The 23,070-nt window shown below is 38.6% G+C and overlaps 1 protein-coding gene across 3 annotated transcripts in view; it reads left to right on the forward strand.

The window, feature by feature from the left end:
• Positions 1–23,070, forward strand: part of SH3BGR (SH3 domain binding glutamate rich protein) — an 86,466-nt gene that overhangs the window by 41,709 nt on the left and 21,687 nt on the right. For all 3 annotated transcript variants that reach the window (XM_068969806.1, XM_068969788.1, XM_068969798.1), the window contains 2 exons: positions 19,236–19,310; positions 19,954–20,046. In XM_068969806.1, coding sequence (XP_068825907.1) covers positions 19,236–19,310; positions 19,954–20,046 — 168 coding nt within the window. The remainder of the gene's footprint in view (positions 1–19,235; positions 19,311–19,953; positions 20,047–23,070) is intronic.

Raw genomic sequence — 23,070 nt, forward strand, 5'->3', positions numbered from 1 at the left:
CCCTGGGTTGGGAAGATCCCTTGGAGAAGGAAATGGCAACCCACTCTAGTATTCTTGCCTGGAGAATTCCATGGACAGAGGAGCCTGGCGGGCTATACAGTCCATAGGGTCACAAAGAGTCGGACACGACTGAGCTACTTTACTTCCTTACTTCCTTAGAAAGTTTTTAGCCATTATAGTTTCTGCCCCATTTTTTCTCATCTCCCCTTCTGACAGTCTAACTCCATATAAGTTAAGTCTTTTGTCATTATCCTATATTTCCTTTATTTCCCTGAAGCTTTTTTTTTAAACCTTGTTTCTCTCTAGTCTTCAAAGTGTATAATTTGTTTGTCTATGTTTTTTACTTACTTTTTCCTCTGTCATCTTTATTTTGCATTCAGTCTAGTGACACTTAAATTTCAGATATTGTACTTTTTTTTTTTTTACATTCTAGAATGTCCCATTTGTTTGCTGTTTACAGTTTTTATTTCTCTGCTGATATTTCCAATTGTGTCATCATTGTAGGAATATTTTTCTTTACATATTTGAATATAGTCTTATTAGCTGCTTTTAAAATTTCTTGTCTGCTAATTCCAACATCTGGCTTCTTTCTGGATTCAGTCTCTATTCTTTTTTCTTTTTGGGGATGGGTCGCATTTTCCTTGTTCTTTATACTTCAAGGGTTTTGGATACTTGGGCATAGTGAATATTGTGTTGTGCAGACTGTATTTTGTTACATTCCTCTGAAAAATGTTGATTTTTTTTGGTTCAGTTGGGCATTTACTTTGTTGTGCTCAGATTGCAAACACTGTGTTTCTAGTAGCAGCTTAAATTTGAGTTATTTTTTCTTTAGCTGAAACCAGTCATATGCAAACATTGTTCTGGGCTCAGTTGAAGATTTTGGCAGAGTTTATAAACAGAATTGGGCTCTCTCCATTTGCCTCTCTCTTGTCAAAGATTCTCTCTTGATTTTCCAGGGGCTGTGGTTGCCCCAAATTCAGGTTTTTTGCTTAATTTTTCAGACAAGAAAAAAAAAATCTGTGAATTTGCTGTTGTGGTTTTATGTTTTTCACAAGATTTGCTTACTTTCAGGTTTAAGCCCTGAGAATGGCAACTTACTCGGTGCTATTCCTACTTTCTTAAAAAATTACTGCTCAGTAGTGTTAACTATATTTACATTGCAGTGCAAAAGATCTCCAGAACTTTTCATTTTGTAAGACTGAAAGTCTTGTATTCATAATACTCCCCATTTCTCCTTATTCTCAGTCCCTAGTAACCACTATTTTTCTTTTTGTTTCTGTGAATTTTTCCCTTTTAGATTCCTCATATGAGTGAAATCAAATGGCAGTTGTCTTTTTGTGACAGGCTTGTGTCAGGATTTCCTTTCCTTCTCTTTTTTTTAAGGCTGAATAACATTCCATTATATATTCCATTCACCCATTGATGGTATTTGGATTGTCTCCAGTTCTTAGCTTTTGTTAATAATGTGGTGCTGTGAGCTTGAGGGTACAAATCATTCTCATCTTTCAAATGTCAACTTCCTCTTGAATCATCTAGCTTTGGTTCATTCTCTTATTTTTCCTTTACTTATGTCTTATAGAAAATTTGTTTTTAAAATTTCACCTAGAGTTTATAATCATTGTCTGTTTGAGTGTCTGTAGAAGATTACTTTCCTATACCAGAATTAGAGTCGTCAGTGAAATTAGATTTTAGTGAAGATTGAGATATGTTATTTATAAGAATAAAATAATAATTCAAAGAAAACTTGAAATAAACAAAAAGAAAGCTGGAATATTGGCTTTCAGAGGAATTAAAGACCAAAAGCGATAATGAAGTAAAAGAGGTATATAAAGAAAAATGGTAAAAATATATGAAGAAAATATAGTAGTCATGGATTTTTGTGGATCATAGTACATGGCAGTCAAATACATAAACCAGAAACCCCTAGAGAAAACTTGTTAAAAACATACCTTTCAATACATACATTGCATTTCTTACATATTGGGTACTCTTTTAAGCATACAAACAAATATAATTAGCAAAATTAATTTTCAAAAATCTTAAAAATAAAAATTTCTTCCAGTTTCATTGGGATATAATTGACATATAGCCCTAGAATTTAATGTATACAGCATAATCATTTACATGCATCATGAAATGAACCACAGTAAGTTTAGTGAACATCCATTATCTTGTATAGATACCAAATTGAAGAACTAGAAAAGAAACTGCTTTCCTTGTGTGAGAATTCTTAGAATTTACTCTTTTAACATTTTTCATATATAACATAAATCTATGTTAATTATATTATCATGCTGTATAGTACATCTATAGTTCTTATTTATCTTGTCACTAGAAATTTGTATGTTTTGTCCATCATCATCCAGTTCACTTCTCCCCACCCGCTGCCTCTGGTAAACACATATTTTTTCCCTATGAGTTTGTTTATTCGTTTTTGAAATATAATTAACCAACAACACTACATTAGTTCCCATTGTACAACATAGTGATTCATTATTTCAGGATGTTTCAAAATGATCACCATAATAAATCTAGTTACTGTACAAAGATATTACATATTTGTTGACTGTATTCCCTATATTGTATGTTTCATAACAGTGATTCATTTATCTTGTAATCTCCCTCAGTTATTTATTTCCTCCCTCCATCCTTCTCTACTCTGGCAAACACTATGTATTTACGATTCTGTTTCTGTTTGGTTATGTTTGTTCATTTGTTTTGCTTTTTAGATTCCATATATGAATGATACCATACAGTACTTGTCTTTTTCTGTCTGACTTATTTCAGTTAGCATAATACCCTCTAGGTTCATCCATGTACTTGCAAACTCCATTCTTTTATATGTGTGTGTTGTGTGTTAGTTGCTCAGTCATGTCCAACTCTTTGCGACCCCATGGACTGTAGCCCGCCAGGCTTCTGTGTCCGTGGGATTCTCCAGGCAAGAATACTGGAGTGAATCACCATTCCCTTCTCCAGAGGATCTTCCTGACCCAGGGATCAAGCCTGGTCTCCTGCATAGAAGACAAATTCTTTACCATTTGGGCTACAGGGAAGTCCTAATTCTTTTTATATGACTGTGTAATATTCCACATATATATGGAATATAGATATATAATATCTTCTTTATTTACTCATCTATTTAAGGACACTTAGGTTGCTTTGATATCTTGGCTATTGTAAATAATGCTGCAATGAACATTGAAGTGCATATATTCTTTTTCAGATTAGTGCTTTCACGTTCTTCAGATAAATACTCAGGAGTACCACTGATGGATAGTATGGCAGTTCTAGCTTTAATTTTTTGAGGACTTTCCATAGTTTCTTTCTTAGTAGCTGTAACAATTTGCATTTTTTATCAGTGGTGCATGAGGCTTCTCTTTTCTCCATATTTTCACCAATACTTGTTATATGTTGTCTTTTTTTTTTTTTTTTTTACTTTGGAATTTTGTGGTGTTTTTGGCCATACATTCACATGAATCAGCCATGGGTGTACATGTGTTCCCCATCCTGAACCTCCCTCCCACCTCCCTCCCCATCCCATTCCTCAGGGTTATCCCAGTGCACCAGCCCTGAGCACTCTGTTTCATGCATCAAACCTAGACTGGCACCTATTGCACGTATGATAATATACATGTTTCAATGTTATTCTCCCAAATCATTCCACCCTCACTTTCTCCCACAGAGTCCAAAAGTGTTCTTTACATCTGTGTCTCTTTTGCTGTCTCACATATACGGTCATTGTTACCATCTTTCTAAATTCCAGATATATGTGTTACTATATTGTATTGGTGTTTTTCTTTCTGACCTACTTCACTATGTATAATAGGCTCCAGTTTCATCCATCTCATTAGAACTGATTCAAATGCATTCTTTTTAATAGCTGAGTAATATTCCATTGTGTATATGTACCATCATGTATATGTATCCATTCATCTGCTGATGGACATCTAGGTGCTTCCATGTCCTAGCTATTGTAAACAGTGCTGCGATGAACATTGGGGTACATGTGTCTGTTTCAATACACAGTGTGTATGCCCAGAAGTGGGATTGCTGGGTCGTATGGCAGTTCTATTTCCAGTTTTTGAAGGAATCTCCACACTGTTCTCCATAGTGGATGTACTAATTTGCATTCCCACCAACAGTGTTAGAGGGTTCGTTTTTCTCTGCACCCTCTCCAGCATTTATTGTTTGTAGACTTTTTGATAGCAGCCATTCTGACCAGTGTGAGATGGTACCTCACTGTGGTTTTGATTTGCATTTCTCTGATAATGAGTGATGTTGAGCATCTTTTCATGTGTTTGTTAGCATCTGTATGTCTTCTTTGGAGAAATGTCTGTTTAGTCCTTTGGCCCACTTTCTGATTGGGTCGTTTATTTTTCTGGAATTGAGCTGCAGGATTCTTTGTCAGTTGCTTCATTTGCTATTATTTTCTCCCATTCTGAAGGCTGTCTTTCACCTTGCTTATAGTTTCCTTCATTGTACAAAAACTTTTAAGCTTAATTAGGTCCTATTTGCTTATTTTTGCTTTTATTTCCAATATTCTGGGGAGGTGGGTTATAGAGGATCCTGCTATGATTTATGTCAGAGTGTTTTGCCTATGTTTTCCTTTAGGAGTTTTATAGTTTCTGGTCTTAATTTTGATCTTTAATCCATTTTGACTTTATTTTTGTGTACGGTGTTAGAAAGTGTTCTAGTTTCATTTTTTAAAAAGTCGTTGATCAGTTTTCCCAGCACGATTTGTTAAAGAGATTGTCTTTTCTCCATTGTATATGCTTGCCTCCTTTGTCGAAGAAAAGGTGTCCATAGGTGCATGGCTTTCTATTTTCTTCCATTGATCTATATTTCTGTCTTTGTGCCAGTACCATACTGTCCTGATGACTGTAGCTTTGTAGTATAGTCTGAAGTCAGGCAGGTTGATTCCTCCAGTTCCATTCTTCTTTCTCAAGATTGCTTTGGCTAATCAAGTTTTTTTTTTTTTTGTATTTTCATACAAATTGTGAAATTATTTGTTCTAGTTCTGTGAAAAATACCACTGGTAGCTTGATAAGGATTGTATTCAGTTTGTAGATTGCTTTGGGTAGTATACTTATTTTCACTATATTGATTCTTCCGATCCGTGAACATGGTGTATTTCTCCATCTATTTGTGTCCCCTTTGATTTCTTTCATCAGTGTTTTATATTTTTCTATATATAGGTATTTTGTTTCTTTAGGTAGATTTATTGCTAAGTATTTTATTCTTTTTGTTGCAGTGGTGGATGGAATTGTTTCCTTAATTTCTCTCTCTGTTTACTTATTGTTAGTGTACAAGAATGCAAGGGATTTCTGTGTGTTTATTTTATATTCTGCAACTTTACTATATTCATTGATTAGCTCTAGTAATTTTCTGGTGGAGTCTTTAGGGTTTTCTATGTAGAGGATCATGTCATCTGCAAAAAGTGAGAGTTTTACTTCTTATTTTCCAATCTGGATTCCTTTTATTCTTTTTCTTCTCTGATTGCTGTGGCTAAAACTTCCAAAACTATGTTGAATAGTAGTGGTGAGAATGGGCACCCTTGTCTTGTTCCTGACTTTAGGGGAAATGCTTTCAATTTTTCACTATGTTTTTCACCACTGAGGATAATGTTTTCTGTGGGTTTATCATATATGGCTTTTATTATGTTGAGGTATGTTCCTTCTGTGTCTGCTTTCTGGAGGGTTTTTAAAAATCATAATTGGATGTTAAATTTTGTCAAAGGCTTTCTCTGCATCTATTGAGATAATCATATGGTTTTTATTTTTCAATTTGTTAATGTGGTGTATCACATTGATTGATTTGCAAATATTGAAGAATCCATGCATCCCTGGGATAAAGCCCACCTGGTCATGATGTATGATCTTTTTAATGTGTTGTTGGATTCTGTTTGCTAGAATTTTGTTAAGGATTTTTGCATCTATGTTCATCAGTGATATTGGCCTGTAGTTTTATTTTTTGTGGCATCTTTGTCTGTTTTTTTGATTCATGGACCTGACATTCCAGGTTCCTATCTAATATTGCTCTTTACAGCATCAGACCTTGCTTCTATCACCAGTCACATCCACAACTGGGTACACGATGGTGTGATCACTCACCTAGAGCCAGACATTCTGGAAAGTGAAGTCAAGTGGGCCTTAGAAAGCATCACTATGAACAAAGCTAGTGGAGGTGATAGAATTCCAGTAGAGCTATTTCAAATCCTAAAAGATGATGCTGTGAAAGTGCTGGAGTCAATATGCAGGCAAATTTGGAAAACTCAGCAGTGGCCACAGGACTGGAAAAGGTCCATTTTCATTCCAATCCCAAAGAAAGGCAATGCCAAAGAATGCTCAAACTACTGCACAATTGCACTCATCTCACACGCTAGTAAAGTAATGCTCAAAATTCTCCAAGCCATGCTTCAGCAATAGGTGAACCGTGAACTTCCAGATCTTCAAGCAGGGTTTAGAAAAGGCAGAGGAACCAGAGATCAAACTGCCAACATCCGCTGGATCATGGAAAAAGCAAGAGAGTTCCAGAAAAACATCTATTTCTGCTTTATTGACTATGCCAAAGCCTTTGACTGTGTGGATCACAAGAAACTGTGGAAAATTCTTCAAGAGATGGGAATACCAGACCACCTGACCTGCCTCTTGAGAAATCCGTATGCAGGTGAGGGAGCAACAGTTAGAACTGGACATGGAACAACAGACTGGTTCCAAATAGGAAAAGGAGTATGTCAAGGCTGTATATTGTCACCCTGCTTATTTAACTTCTATGCAAAGTACATCATGAGAAACACTGGGCTGGAAGAAGCACAAGCTGGAATCAAGATTGCCGGGAGAAATATCAATAACCTCAGATATGCAGATGACACCACCCTTATGGCAGAAAGTGAAGAGGAACTAAAGAGCCTCTTGATGAAAGTGAAAGTGGAGAGTGACAAAGTTGGCTTAAAGCTCAACATTCAGAAAATGAAGATCATGGCATCTGGTCCCATCACTTCATGGGATATAGATGGGGAAACAGTGAAAACAGTGTCAGACTTAATTTTTGGGGGGCTCCAGAATCACTGCAGATGGTGACTGCAGCCATGAAATTAAAAGACGCTTACTGCTTGGAAGAAAAGTTATGACCAACATAGATAGCATATTGAAAAGCAGAGACATTACTTCGCCAACAAAGGTCCGTCTAGTCAAGGCTATGGTTTTTCCAGCGGTCATGTATGGATGTGAGAGTTGGATTGTGAAGAAAGCCGAGTGCCAAAGAATTGATGCTTTTTAACTGTGGTGTTGGAGAAGACTCTTGAGAGTCCCTTGGACTGCAAGGAGATCCAACCAGTCCATTCTAAAGGAGATCAGCCCTGGGATTTCTTTGGAAGGAATGATGCTGAAGCTGAAACTCCAGTACTTTGGCCACCTCATGCAAAGAGTTGACTCATTGGAAAAGACTCTGATGCTGGGAGGGATTGTGGGCAGGAGGAGAAGGGGACGACAGAGGATGAGATGGCTGGATGGCATCACTCACTTGATGGATGTGAGTCTGAGTGAACTTTGGAAGTTGGTGATGGACAGGGAGGCCTGGCATGCTGCGATTCATGGGGTCGCAGAGTCGGACACGACTGAGGAACTGAACTGAACTTGTCTGGTTTTGGTGTTAGGGTGATGGTGGCCTCATAGAATGACTTTGGAAGTTTACCTTCCTCTGAAGTGTTTTGGTAGAGTTTGAGTAGGATAAGTGTTAGCTCTTCTCTAAATTTTTGGTAGAATTCAGCTGTGAAGCCATCTGGTCCTGGGTTTTTGTTTGTTGCAAGATTTCTGATTACAGTTTCAATTTCTGAGCTTGTGATGGGTCTGTTAAAATTTTCTATTTTTTCCTGGTTCAGTTTTGGAAAGTTATACTTTTCCAAGAGTTTGTCCATTTCTTCCAAGTTGTCCATTTTATTGGCATATAGTTGCTGATAGTAGTTTCTTATGATCCTTTGTATTTCTGTGTTGTCTGTCGTGATTTCTCCGTTTTCATTTCTAATTTTGTTGATTTGATTCTTCTCCCTTTTTTCCTTGATGAGTCTAGCTAATGGTTTTTCTATTTATCGTCTCAAAGAACCAGCTTTTAGCTTTGTTGATTTTTGCTATGGTCTCCTTTGTTTCTTTTTCATTTATTTCTGCCCTAATTTTTTTTTTATGATTTCTTTCCTTCTACTAACCTTGGGGTTCTTCATTTCTTCTTTTTCTAGTTTCTTTAGGTGTAGAGTTAGATTATTTATTGATTTTTCTCCTGTTTCTTGAGGTAAGCTTGTATTGCTATGAACCTTCCCCTTAGCACTGCTTTTACTGAATCCCATAGGTTTTGGGTTGTTGTGTTTTCATTTTCATTCATTTCTATGCATATTTTGATTTCTTTTTTGATTCCTTCTGTGATTTGTTGGTTATTCAGAAACGTGTTTTTTCGTCTCCATATGTTTGTATTTGTAATAGTTTTTTTTTTTTTCTTTCCGGTAGTTGACATCTAATCTTACCACAATGTGATCAGAAAAGATACTTGAGATGATTTCAATTTTTAAAAATTTATCAAGGCTAGATTTATGGCCCAGGATATGATCTATCCTGGAGAAGGTTCTGTGTGCATTTGAGAAAAAGGTGAAATTCATTGTTTTGGGGTGAAATGTCCTATAAATATCAATTAGGTTAAACTGGTCCATTGTATCATTTAAAGTTTGTGTTTCATTGCTAATTTTCTGTTTAGTTGATCTATCCATAGGTGTAAGGGGAGTATTAAAGTCTCCCACTATTATTGTGTTACTGTAAATTTCCCCTTTCATACATGTTAACATTTGCCTTACATTGCAGTGCTCCTGTGTTGGGTGCATATATATTTATAATTGCTATATCTTCTTCTTGGATTGATCCTTTGATCATTATATAGTGTCCTTCTTTGTCTCTTTTTATGGCCTTTATTTCAAAGTCTATTTTATCTGATATGAGTATTGCTATTCCTGCTTTCTTTTGGTCTCCGTTTGTGTGAAATATTGTTTTCCAGCCCTTCATTTTCAGTCTGTATATGTCCCTTGTTTTGAGGTGGGTCTCTTGTAGACAGCATGGATAGGGGTCTTGTTTTTGTATCCATTCAGCCAGTCTTTGTCTTTTGGTTGGGGCATTCAACCCATTTACAGTTAAGGTAATTATTGATAAGTATGATCCCATTGCCATTTACTTTGTTGTTTTGGGTTTGAGTTTATAAACCTTTTCTGTGTTTCCTGTCTAGAGAAGATCCTTTAGCATTTGTTGAAGAGCTGGTTTTGTGGTGCTGAATTCTCTCAGCTTTTGCTTGTCTGTAAAGATTCTGATTTCTCCTTCATATTTGAATGAGATCCTTGCTGGGTACAGTAATCTGGGTTGTAGGTTTTTCTCTTTCATCACTTTAAGTATGTCCTGCCATTCCCTTCTGGCCTGAAGAGGTTCTATTGAAAGATCAGCTATTATCCTTATGGGAATCCCCTTGTGTGTTATTTGTTGTTTTTCCCTTGCTGCTTTTAATATTTGTTCTCTGTGTTTGATCTTTGTTAATTTGATTAATATGTGTCTTGGGGTGTTTTACCTTGGGTTTACCCTGTTTGGGACTCTCTGGGTTTCTTGGACTTGGGTGACTATTTCCTTCCCCATTTTAGGGAAGTTTTCAACTGTTATCTCCTCAAGTACTTTCTCATGGTCTTTCTTTTTGTCTTCTGGGACTCCTATGATTTGAATTTTGAGGCATTTAACATTGTCCCAGAGGTCTCTGAGGTTGTCCTCATTTCTTGTAATTCTTTTTTTTTCCCTCTCTGCTTCATTTATTTCCACCATTCTATCTTCCACCTCACTTATCCCATCTTCTGCCTCAGTTATTCTACTGTTAGTTCCCTCCAGAGTGCTTTTGATTTCATTTATTGCATTATTTATTATTGATTAACTCTTTTTTATTTCTTCTAGGTCCTTGTTAAACTTTTCTTGCATCTTCTCAATCCTTGTCTCCAGACTATTTATCTGTAACTCCATTTTGTTTTCAAGATTTTGGATCATTTTTACTATCATTATTCTGAATTCTTTTTCAGGTAGACTCCCTATCTATTCCTCTTTTGTTTGGTTTGGTGGGCATTTATCATGTTCCTTTACCTGCTGAATATTTCTCTGCCTTTTCATCTTGCTTAGATTGCTGTGTTTGGGGTGGACTTTCTGTATGCTGGAAGTTTGTGGTTCCTTTTATTGCAGAGGTTCCTCACTGTGGATGGGGTTGGACGAGTGGCTTGTCAAGGTTTCCTGGTTAGGGAAGCTTTTGTCAGTGTTCTGGTGGATGGAGCTGGATCTCTTCTCTCTGGAGTGCAATGAAGTGTCCAGTAGAGTTTTGAGGTGTCTATGAGTTTGGTGTGACTTTTGGCCTCTTGTATTTGAATGCTCAGGGTGTGTTTTGCATTGTTGGAGAATTAGCTTGGTATATCTTGCTCTGAAACTTGTTAGCTCTTGGGTGGAGCTTGGTTTCAGTGTGGGTATGGAGGCTTTTGGATGAGCTGTTGTCTGATTAATGTTCCCTGGAGTAAGGAGTTTTCTGGTGTTCTTAAGTTTTGGATTACGCCTTCTGCCTCTGGCTTTCAATTTTATTCTTACAGTAGCCTCAAGACTTCTCCATCCATACAGCACTGATGATAAACATCTAGGTTAATGGTGAAAAGATTCTCCACAGTGAGGGCCACTCAGAGAGTTTCACAGTTACATGGAGAAGAGAAGAGGGAGGGGGAAGCTAGAGGTGACCAGGAGAAGAGGAGGGGCAGTCAAAAGGAGAGAGACCAGTCTAGCCAGTAATCAGTTCCCTAAGTGTTCTCCACAAACACTCCCAGAACCCCCAAAGAGATTCACAGAGTTAAGTAGAGAAGACAAGGGGGAGGGAGGAGATAGAGGCGACCTGGGGGAGGAAAAGGAGAGTCAAAAGGGGAGAGAGAAATCAGGCCAGTAATCACACTCCTAAGTAAGAATAGGTACTGAAGATTGGATTCTTAAAGGTACAAAATTGATAACAAATACCAAAAAGCACAGGTTAAAAATCTAGAGTAGAGGTTATACTCTCAAAAATACAATATTAGAAAAACAAAACAAAATCACAAATTATGAAAAATATAAATATGAAATTTCCTTTAAAAATAGGGTATTTTTTTGCAAGGTAATAGTAGGTTATAAAAATGAAAATTAAAGGAGTAATAAAGAACTTAAAAATATTAAAAATGTTAAAAAATGATAATAATAAAATATATCTAGGTATTTCTCTGGAGCTGTTGAGGGCATTGTGGGGTCAGTTCAGTTTCAGATAGTTCTTTGTTCCAGCTTATACTTCTTCTCAAGGTCTATAGGCCCCTTCCAATGTAGCCAATGCTAACTACAGGGTTTTAATCTGATGCACCTGTCACTTCCAAAGCAGTTCCCTCTTCTTTGTTTATTTTGACTTCCTCTGTTTGCAAGTCTCTTCAGTGCCTAATTTCCACTCTGACACAGGAGGCGAAGGTGGTCATTTATTTAGGCTCACTTGTTCAATTGTGCTGTGAGGAAGGAGGAACACTGCAAACAAACATCACTGGCATATGTGGGGAGTGCTTGCAGTGTTTGGGCCACACTAGGTTTGCCCCCGTTCACGGCGTGTGTGCTTTCCCTGTCTATACTGCTCAGGCTCCAGGTTGCTCTGCAGGGGAACTGTCTAAAGCTGGCCCTGGGTTGTGTGCATTTCCCAGATCTAAGCTGCTCGGGTTCAGGTTCTCGGGTACTCCACAAAGGCACAGACTCAGTTGGGCCTGTATTTTGTGCCCTTCCCAGGTCCAAGCAGCTCAGGTGACCAGGTGCTTGGCAAGCGCACTCTCCCCAGGTGGGTGGTGTGTCATACTACCTCCTCAGTCCCAGCTGCTCAGTTTCCCGGGTGCACCACAAGAGCACCGCCTCAGGTGTGCCGTGTGTCTCTTTTAGGGGAGCTGATCTCTTACTGCGACCCTCCTGGTGGATGTCAACCATCCAGGATCCCAGGAAGTCTTGGTTAGCAACTGGGAGCCTGCTCACAGTTTGGTGGAGGATGCCATCTCTGGGGCCGAGGTTGCCTCTCGCCTCCTGGCTCTGGCTGTCGCCCGCCTGCCTCTCTGCCTCGAGTGGGTGGAGGGCCCAGTCCACAGCCAGCTAGCTCTCCTCTGGTATTCACTCAATCCTTTGTTCTGTGAGTGGGCCAGGTTGTGACTTAGAGCTTTTCGAGGGGAAGTTCTCTCTCTCTCTTTTTTTCCCTCTCTCTGACTATCCCACAGTTTGGGTTGCTATCTCATGTTAGCTTCCTCAGATGGTCCTCAGGGCATTCAGGCCTGGTCCTTGCCCTAAGCATGCAGCCCAGGCCTCCCTGTTCAGCCCTCATTCACTGCTGGCAGACGGGGAGCATCTGGGCTGCTACTCTGCTGGGAGTTGTGGTTAGGCGTGTAATCTTTTTTTTTTTTTCTTCCGAGTTATGTTGCCCTCTGAGATTCCAAAACTCCCCACAGACCTGCCAGCGAGTGGGTTTCCTGGTGTTTGGAAACTTCTCCTCCCTCAGGGCTCCCTCCTGGATGGGTCTCTGTCCCTAACTCTTTTGTCTCTCTTTTTATCTTTTATATTTTGTTCTATCTCCTTTTGAAGAGAATGGGCTGTCTTTCTGGGTGCCTGGTGTCCTCTGCCAGTGTCCAGAAGTTGTTTTGTGAAATTTGTTCAGCGTTCAAATGATCTTTTGATGAATTTGTTGGGGAGAAAGTGGTCTCCCCGTCCTATTCTTTGCCATCTTAGGACCGCCCTCTATGTTGTCTTTTAGCTAATGGCTATTCTGACAGGTATGAGGTGATATCTCATTGTGTTTTGATTTTCATTTTCCTGATGATTAGTGATGTTGAGCATCTTTCGTGTGCCTGTTGGCCATCTGTATATTTTCCTTGGCAAAGTGTCTATTTAGGTCCTCTGAACATTAAAATTTTTTTGTGTGTTGAGTTATATGAGTTCTTTGTATATTTTGGATATTAATCCCTCCTGAAATGTATTATATACAAATATCTTCTTCCAATCAGTAGACAGTCTTTTTGTTTTTTGATATTTTCTTTCACTGTGCAAAAGCCTTTTAGTTTGATGTAGTTCAGTTTATTTATTTTTGCTTTTGTTTCTCTTCTCTGTGGAGACATCCAAAAATACATTGCTAAGACTGATGTTAAAGAGTGTACTGCTTATGGCTTTCTTCTAGAAGTTTTATGGTTTCAGGTCTTACATTTAAATGTTTAATCTATTTTGAGTTCATTTTTGTATGTGGTATGAGAAAGTAGTCCAGTTTGATTCTTTAGCATGTAGCTGTCCAGTTTCCCCAGCTCCATTTATTGAAGAGATTGTCTTCTCCTCATTATATATTCTTGCCTACTTTGTCATAAATTAAATGTCCATAAATGTATGGGTTTATTTCTGGGCTCCCTATTCTGTTCCATCAATCTGTATGTCTGTTTTTGTGCCAATACCATACTGTTTTCATTTTGTAGCTTTGTAGCATAATTTGAAATCAGGGAACATAATACCTCCAGTTTTATCTTTCTTAAGATTATTTTGGTACCTTGGGGTCTCCTGTAACAGCAATTTAATAGACACATGTGTGCAAATACAAGAATAAGAATATACTGGATAGAAATAGAATGTATTTTTCTTATATACTTATTACACAATTTCTAAATCTGTTATATTCTTGGTCACAAAGGAAACCTTCACAAACTTAAAAAAGGGATGATTTTATAGGATACATTTTTATTCCAAGTGTAGAATTACCATATGAAAGAGAAATAACATAAAAAATTAAGAAATAAATATATTTCAAATAACTCCATATCCAAAGGAAAACAAAACTGATATTACAAATCATAAAATAATAAGCAGAAGATATTATTGCATATACAAATCACAATATATGGCCAAATTTCTGTACAGAGGAAAATTGTTAGCTTTAAATATTTTGGGGCTTCCCTCGTGTGGTAGGGAATCCACCTGTGAATGCAGGAGATGTGGGTTTGATCCCTGGTCCAGGAAGATCCCCTGGAAAAGGAAATGGCAACCCACTCCAGCATCTTTCCCTGGGAAATCTCATGGACAGAAGAGCCTTGTGGGCTATGAGTCCAGAGGTTGCAAAGAGCCAGACACAACTTAGTGACTAAATAACAAAAAATAACAGAAAAATTAAAACCTAGTAAAATGAATACTCAACTTTTAAATTTAGGAAAACAGGAAAACAGAGTAATTCACATGCAGTGAATGAATAAAAGGAAAAACCAAGATTAATACAAAATAGAAAGTGTGTATCTGTGTATGTTTATGTGTGTATATATATATATTCAATTTATATATCATTTGAATGCAAATCGATAGGGAAACAATACAAACAGTGAGAGACTTTATTTTCTTGGGCTCCCAAATCACTGCAGATGGTGACTGCAGCCATGAAATTAAAAGAGGCTTGCTCCTTCAGAGAAAAGCTATGACCAACCTAGACAGCATATTAAAAAGCAAAGACATTACTTTGGTGACAAAGGTCTGTCGAGTCAAAGCTATGGTTTTTCCAGTAGTCATGCATGGATGTGAGAGTTGGACCATAAAGAAAGTTGAGCGTCAAAGAATTTATGCTTTTGAACTGTGATGTTGGACAAGACTCTTGAGAGTCCCTTGGACTGCAAGGAAATCAAATTAGTCAATCCTAAAGGAAATTAGTCCTGAATATTCATTGGAAGGATTGATGCTAAAGCTGAAGCTCCAATCCTTTGGCCACCTAATGTGAAGGACTGAGAATCTGGAAAAGACCCTGATGCTGGGAAAGATTGAAGGCAGGAGGAGAAAGGGAGGACAGAGGATGTGATGGAGTTGGACTCATGACCAACTCCATGGACATGAGTTTGAGCAAGCTCTGGGAGTTGGTGATGGATAGGGAAGCCTGGCATGCTGCAGTCCACGGTGTTGCAAAGAGTTGGACACAACTGAGTGACTGAACTTGAATACATTTATATGAATTAAAAATATTTATTTGTTTTATTATTGTTTACTTGGCTGCTTGGGGTCTTAGTTTCATCATACAGGATCTTTTGCTCTGGTGCGTGGACTCTAGCTGTGGAGCATGGGCTCTGTGGTACGTGGGCTCAGTAGTTGCAGTGCACCCAGGCTTAGTTGCTCCACAGCATGTGGGATCTTAGTTCCTCGACCAGGGATCAAACTTGCATTCCCAGCATTGCAAGGCAGATTCTTAACCATTGGACCACTAGGAAAGTCTCCTGTTTATATGTAATTTGGCTGTATATAATTTGAACAGACAAATAAAATAGATAAAATCCCTGATCAATTGAGGTATTACTTAGAAAACTTTCAGTTATACCTAGATCAATTTCTGTTATGAATTTGGATGGGAAAAGTCTAAATAATGTATTAGCAAACTGTATCTAGCAGTGGGTTACAGGTAACTAATTAAAGCAGAATTTTTTCTATTGACATAGTTCATTACATGAACTTATTAATGGAGAAAAACTATAAGATTCTGTCTATAAGTACCAAGAAGATATTTGATATAATTAATCAGCTATTCCTGGTTAAAAATAAACATGGATTAAAATATAAGCAGAAGGAAACTGAATAAATGTGATAAAAACTAGTTGTCAAGAGGAAACTATCATAATGAACCATGAAATACTGAAGCATTTCTTTTAAAATCAAGCGACAATAGGCATGCCCATCATCACCATATTATTAAACATTGTTTTAGAAACGGTGGCTATTGGGCTTCCCTGGTAGCTCAGATGGTAAAGAATCTGCTTGTAATGCAGGAGACCCTGGTTCTAATTCCTGGGTTGGTAAGATCCCCTGGAGGAAGGATAGGCTACTCACTCCAGTATTCTTGGGTTTCACTGGTGGCTCAGATGCTAAAGATTCCGCCTGCACTGTGGGAGACCTGGGTTTGATCCCTTGGTTGGGAAGATCCCCTGGAGAAGGGAACAGATACCCACTCTAATATTCTTGCCTGGAGAATCACATGGACAGAGGAGCCATGGACATATTATTAAACATTGTTTTAGAAGCTGTAGTTATTACAATAAAGTAAGAAAATGAAATATCTCATATATATGTAATGTATGATATATAAAAAATATCTTCATTTGTGTATGATGTAAATGTATACTTATAAATTTCAACAGACTCCAGTAAAATTCATTAGAATTAATAACATAGAGTTTCTGGATTAAAGAATGGAAAAATTAGTAGCTTTTACTTGTATCAACTATAATGGATGAGAAGTTAAAATGTAAAAAAACAAATCCAGTTCACAATGTTGATAAAAATCTTTAAAATTTTTAGGAGTAAATTTATCTGAAGGACACCAACAAGTACTAAAGTTATGGGGAGAGTATGATGCCCTAGGTGAGATGACTTAACAATAAGAAGTGAGAATTTCTAAACTAAGAAATACATTTAGTGGTATTTTAAAGAAAAGCCTATTTAAAAATTGTTGACACTGGGAAAAATGATCTTAAAATGTACTGGAATAATACAGGTCTGAGAAGAGCTAAAAATTTTTGAAAAAGGAGACTTTGTAGCAGCTTGCCTTTCTGAATATTAAAATTCATGTTAAAACTACAGTGATAAAAGCTATATATTGGCTTGGGAACATATAAATACATCCAAGGGAAAAAACAAATACATCCATGGATATGTTTATATATTTATACATAGACCAGTGTGTTAACAGATCCAAATGTATATATAGAATTTTATAAATGACAAAAATAACATCTTAATTGAAAGGACAATGGTGGTATATAAATGTTACAGGCATACTTTGTCATCTGTTTGGAAGAAAACAGAGCCCTACTTTATATTATACACAAAATTAGATTTCACACTGATTAAATCACTAGATGTTAATAATTAATATAAAATAACTACATGTCAGAAAATAAAAGTTAGATGTGTGTGTGTTAAGTTGCTTCAATCGTGTCTGACTCTTTGCAACCCCATGGTCTATAGCTTGCCAGGCTCCTCTGTCCATGGGATTCTCCAGGCAAGAATACTGGAGTTAGTTGCCATGCCCTCCTCCAGGGGATCTTCCTGACCCAGGGATCAAATCCCGTCTCTTAGGTCTCCTGTATTTGCAGGCAGGTTCTTTACCTCTCTCCTGGAGAAGGAAATGGCAACCCACTCCCGTACTCTTATTTGGAAAATTCCATGGATAGAGGAGCCTAGTAGGCCACAGTCCATGGGGTTGCAAAGAGTTGGATATGACTGAGTGACTTCACTCTCTCTCTCTCTCTTTACCACTAGTGCCACCTGCTGCTGCTGCTGCTAAGTCGCTTCAGTCGTGTCCGACTCTGTGCGACCCCACAGACGGCAGCCCCCCAGGCTTCTCTGTCCCTGGGATTCTCCAGGCAAGAACACTGGAGTGGGTTGCCATTTCCTTCTCCAACGCATGAAAGTGAAAAGTGAAAGTGAAGTTGCTCAGTCGTGCCCGACTCTCAGCAACCCCATGGACTGCAGCCTTCCAGGCTCCTCCTTCCATGGGATTTTCCAGGCAAGAGTACTGGAGTGGGGTGCCATTGCCTTCTCTGACTAGTGCCACCTAGGAAGCCCCAAAAGTTAGATAAATTTGTGTATATAAAAGGCTAGAAAACAAAAAATTTCTTTTTTTAAAAAGTGATTTATCATGCATTGATTTAGTTTAGTATAGTGTTGTTTGTAGACACACAAACATGTGGACTTTCTGAATAGCCATCAGTTGGGAAATATATGAATAAGTTATTATATTTTTAACATTAAGCAAATGTTAATAGGAATGAGTTACAACCATATGAATTAATCTGGACAAATGCCCATGATATACTAACCAAAAGAATCAAGTTGTGTGTAGTATGTACCTATTTATTGTTTTTAAAAAACACAAAAATGAAACAAAAATAGCCTATGTATATGTTAACATAGAGTTGAATACATATAAAGATTTTAATATTGAGTATTGTAGAAGTGTGGGATTGGAGGCTGTGTTTATGGCCCAATTTGTTCCCATGAACTTGAAGTGCCTTTGGAATAAAAATCGCCAAATCTTTATGCATTATTATATATTTGTTTCTCTCTTTCTGACTTATGTTACTCTGTATGTCAGTCTCTAGGTCGATCCACATCTCACATGTGGATGTGGAATCTAGGAAAATGGTATAGAAGAACCTATTTGCGAAGCAGAACTAGAGACAGACGTAGAGAACAAATACATGGACACCAAAGGAGAAAGGGGAGTGGAATGAATTGGGAGATTGGAATTGACACATACGCACGCAGGCTATGTGTAAAATAGATAGCTAATGAGAACCTGGGCTTCCCTGGGGGCTCAGATGGTAAAGAATCTGCCTGCAAAGCAGGAGACCTGGGTTCAGTCTCTAGATTGGGAAGATCCCCTGGAGAAGGGAATGGCTACCCACTCCAGTATTCTCGCCTGGAGAATTCCATGGACAGAGAATCCTGGGGGCAGGCTACAGTCCATGGGATCATAAAGAGTCGGACATGACTGAGTGACTAACACACACTCAGACGTGCACAATGAGAACCTACTGTATAGCACAGGGAACTCTGCTCGATGCTGTGTGGCAGCCTGGATGGGAGGGGAGTTTGGGAGAGAATGGATACTGTACACGTATGGCTGAGTCACTCTGCTGTGCACCGGAAACTCTCCCAACATTGTTAATTGGCTATACTCCAATGTAAACTAAAAAGTTACCCTCACCCCACTTTACTAAGATATAATTGAAATATAACATTGTATGAATTTAAGGAGTGCAACACAATGATTTGATATATGTAGATATGTGAAATAATCACCACAGTAAGTTTATTTAACATCTGTTGCCTCACATAGTTACAATTCACTTCTGATGAGGAAAGTAAACTAGCACTTTAAAAGTCTGGAAACCACTGGATAGGTCAGGAAAACATAAAGTAGAAGGTGTATCCTAGCCCTGCCCCTAACTTGCAGTGTGACAATTTCTGCCTTATTTTTTGTTTCTTAGGTGTGAGTGGTGGTGACTATCTACTGACTTAGGTTACAGCATCCTAGTGAAGATAAAATGAAGGGTGAAGACAAACACAGTTTGGAGACTTAAAAGGTGATGAAATGCAAGCCATTATCCTCAAGAAAACTCTCAAACATTCTCAATTTCTGTGATACAGGTGACAAAGTCGCCTGAGGAAGCATCTTCCCTTCCTGATGGTGAAGTGGCAGGAGAGGCTCAGAGCACCACAGAGGTAAGCGTTGGTGTCTTGAACCATCTTCCGGGAAACCTGTTTTACATAGCATGTCTACTGGGTTCTAGTTTTTCCATATCTGTTTGTCTGTCTAGCTCTTCCATCCATCCAGCCATCCATCAATCTATCCATCCATCCATCCATCCATCGCATCTGTCTATTTATCCATCCATCCATCACACCTATTTAGCTACCCATCCAACTATCTATCCATCCATCCATCACATCTATCATTTCTCTATGTATCTGTCAATCATTCATCATTTATCTCTATCATCTTTTTTAATCTCTAAAATTATAATGCCTCTCTCTACATAAGCAATAGAAAACAAATACCCCCTAAATATGGAATCCTTTGAAGTTTTCTTCACAAGCCTGAAGTGGATGAATTAGCTCCTATTAGGGTCTTTATGGCTCTGCCATGCATGTGAGTCGGGTCTGTCACTGACACTGATGGATCCAATTAGCAATGTTGAGGGTTGGTGATCCTACACTCTAGGAGTTAAGTGACTAGTAAATAGGGGTCTACCTTTGCTTCAGTAATATACTGTATCTAAATAAGGAAACCGTAGCAGTTATGGCCTGGTGTTGTCTTGGAAGCTTATCCAAGGTTGGTGATACCATGGGTTTCCTTTGTGACCAGGGAACAGAGAAGGCTGAAGGAAGTGGAGAACATGAGGCACAAGAAGAGGGTGATGAAGATGCGGGCGACCCTGCTGGATCCCAAGAGAAGGATGTGAGTGTTTGCTTTTCTCCCTGTAGTTTCACTGGATTCAGTTCTATTCAATAACCATTTATTGAGCTCTGACCAGATGCTGGGAATCTTTCTGGGCACACAGTAGTGAGCTCAAAAGTGAGGAACTGAGGAATTAGCCAGGAGGCAGCAGGTAATTTTCACTTAACATGTTAACTGCTGTGTGTGAGGTGGGTGAGGGCTGAAAGGAAGCTAGAAGAAGGGCCTGACTCAGGCCTGGAGTGACAGGCTACACAAAGGTTGTCATTGTGTTGTTAGGGTCAGGTTGAGTTCATGTTCTTTCAGAAACAAGGGACATTACACCTTGTTTACAGGTATTGATGAACTCCTATCATACTTGTTGACTTAGAAAAAAAAAGCACAATGTAAGAGTTGTGAATTAAGCTTTATTTGGGCAAAATGAGGACTATAGCCTGGGAGACGGCATTTCAGTTAGCTCTGAGAAACCGCTTCAAAGAGGTAGGGGGAAGGTCAGTATATATGGTCTTTGTGAAGGAGGGATACATGCAGTCAAGCTTATGTATTTGGCAGAAGGTTTCTGGTAGTCTTGAGGAGCAGTCATCACCGTGAAGGATTTTGGTGCTTTTCTAGATATGAGGAGGTGCAAGAATTGGGCTCATAAAGTCTAGTCCTGAAAATATCTATCTGAGGACTTATTCTGCCAATTCCTCCCAGGGCACAGAGGGCTTTGTTCCTGATCTCCACCCTGAACTCCTTTCTGGGGGTGTTGAAGGTCAGCAGCTGCAGTGGCTCATGGTTTAATCCTGAGCAAGTGACAATTTGTAGTTGACATACTCTACCAAGAGGATTTGTGGGAAGCCAACAGGAGCTGAGGATAAGAGGGGCTGTGGGGGAGGGATTTGAGGCCTCCAATTTGAGGCCAATCAGAGGAACTGCAGGACCCAGCTGATGCAAGGCTACTTCTAAAAGATTCCAAGGCAGGGGCTGCAGGGTAAAGGGCCAAGTGGAGACTGTGGTTCTGGAAGCGCCAAGCTAAGATAATGGGGGATCGGATGGGCTACTTATTCAAGAAATTCTGAAAATGTGGCTGGGAAGCCAGACAAAGGAGAGACCCTGGCACCAAGGGAGCCTGAATGGGCAGGGTAGAAATCAGGAGGATTTCAGTGGGTTTCTGCTTTGGGCCAATTGTAGAAAAGATTATTTACCAAAGCCCAGTGGTTTGCATTTGTCTCTATTTATTGATTCCAGGAGAGGTGTGAACAGCTCTTGATCGTTGGACCCTTGTTCCCAGCAGAGAGACTGTGACTGGGAAAGGGGCCAAGACTGATGCCTTGCTATGGAAAATGTGAGATGGCATCCATTTATCTTTATCTCAAGGAATTTAAATTTGGGAGGAATCAGGGCAGTAAATTCCCTTATGTTTGAACACTGCTATTTCAGTGTTGCTAATTTAAGACCCTTTGACATTTCTGTTTTGAAGAAAGACCAAATCTTCTTCAGTGTTTGCTTAGAAGTTAGGTGGGGTTTCATGGCTGCCTGTATAATTCAGAAATAATCAACTTAACATGAAATGGAGTGACCATTTAATTATCTTGGAGATTATAAAAATCTTTAAAAGTATTTTATAATCTGACTTGGCATGGATTGCCTAAAACACTGGTACAGAATTATTGACTTATACATTGAAATTCAGTTTGCTCTTTTTAAGGCAGAGAAACAAAGGAAAGAAACGTTACACCCCACCCCCTTTCTCTCATGAGACTTGAGAGGAAGACAGCATCTTGAGGCCAGAGCCTGCTGGCTTCAGCTTCCCAGCTTCTCAGTTGCTGGGCCGGTTAGTTCAGTGAAGTGATAAGCCATTCAGCCTGGGGATTCTCTTGTTAATATTTTCTAAAATTGTGAGCACTTTGCAAAATAAATTACAATCTTGTGGATCCCCATAGGAATTAGAAACATTGTTTTGGTATTTTTGCATGGGCTGTGGTGAAGGAATGACTAAGTTTAGAAAACATCTTTATTTTAGATGAATTACTGTTAATAATTAATTAACATCAATGTTAATTATCAATTCTTTAATAATATTTATTCTACCCTAGTGGCTCAGATTGGAGAAGGCAATGGCACCCCACTCCAGTACTCTTGCCTGGAAAATCCCATGGATGGAGGAGCCTGGTGGGCTTCAGTCCATGGGGTCACAAAGAGTTGGATGTGATTGAGTGACTAACAATTTTTCATTCTACATAAAGAAAGATTTTGACTTTTTCTCATTTAACAAGCGATACATGCCCTATGACTTACTGTAATTCAGTTAAATAAGGGAGAAAACCATGATCTGTCAGAGAACATTAAAAATGACATAATAACATGATTAGCTTTGGGATTGAATACATAGAAAACTTGATTAAAATTTTAAACAGAGACAAAAGCCATCTGATATTTAGAATGATTGCATTTTGTGCTTCAAGAACCTTCTGTCTGCTTTTCTGGTTTGGGGTTGTTTTTCAAGGTTGAGATGGCTGTCTCAGCTCTTTGTCATCACGTCTTTGCCAGCTGTGCACCCAGGCTTACACAGGCTTATCTGTGATGAGCAGAAAGGCCAATTAGATCACTGTGTTCTACCTTTGTAACATGGATTTTTTAAGTACCAGTCACATGTAGTAGGTTCTTCTAGATATCACAATTCAGATAAATCCAAGGCTTTTAGCTACAAACCCTGGCTCTGTCGAAACCATCTTGGGGAGATCTCATGGATTCTTAGCTTTCGCTGCTCCAGTCTGTTGTAACTAAACAGTGGCTCCCTGCACTTCCTTTTCTAACCAACACTCCATGAGGGATTTAAATAACATTGGATTTGTGGGCTGCTGCTGCTAAATCTAGGTTTAGTTTTCAAAACTTGTGGTTGTGGACCATCAGCTTCACTGATTTCTCTAGACATCGTATTATCTGCTTCATGTCTCCACTTCTGGCAGGCAGGAAATTCAATCTAGGTGAAGCATTTCAGAGACCCACTCCTCTCCAGGGACTTAAGAGTCATCTTGGGGTCTT

Source organism: Capricornis sumatraensis, chromosome 1 (genome assembly GCF_032405125.1).
Source record: "Capricornis sumatraensis isolate serow.1 chromosome 1, serow.2, whole genome shotgun sequence".
Taxonomy (NCBI): Eukaryota; Metazoa; Chordata; class Mammalia; order Artiodactyla; family Bovidae; genus Capricornis; species Capricornis sumatraensis.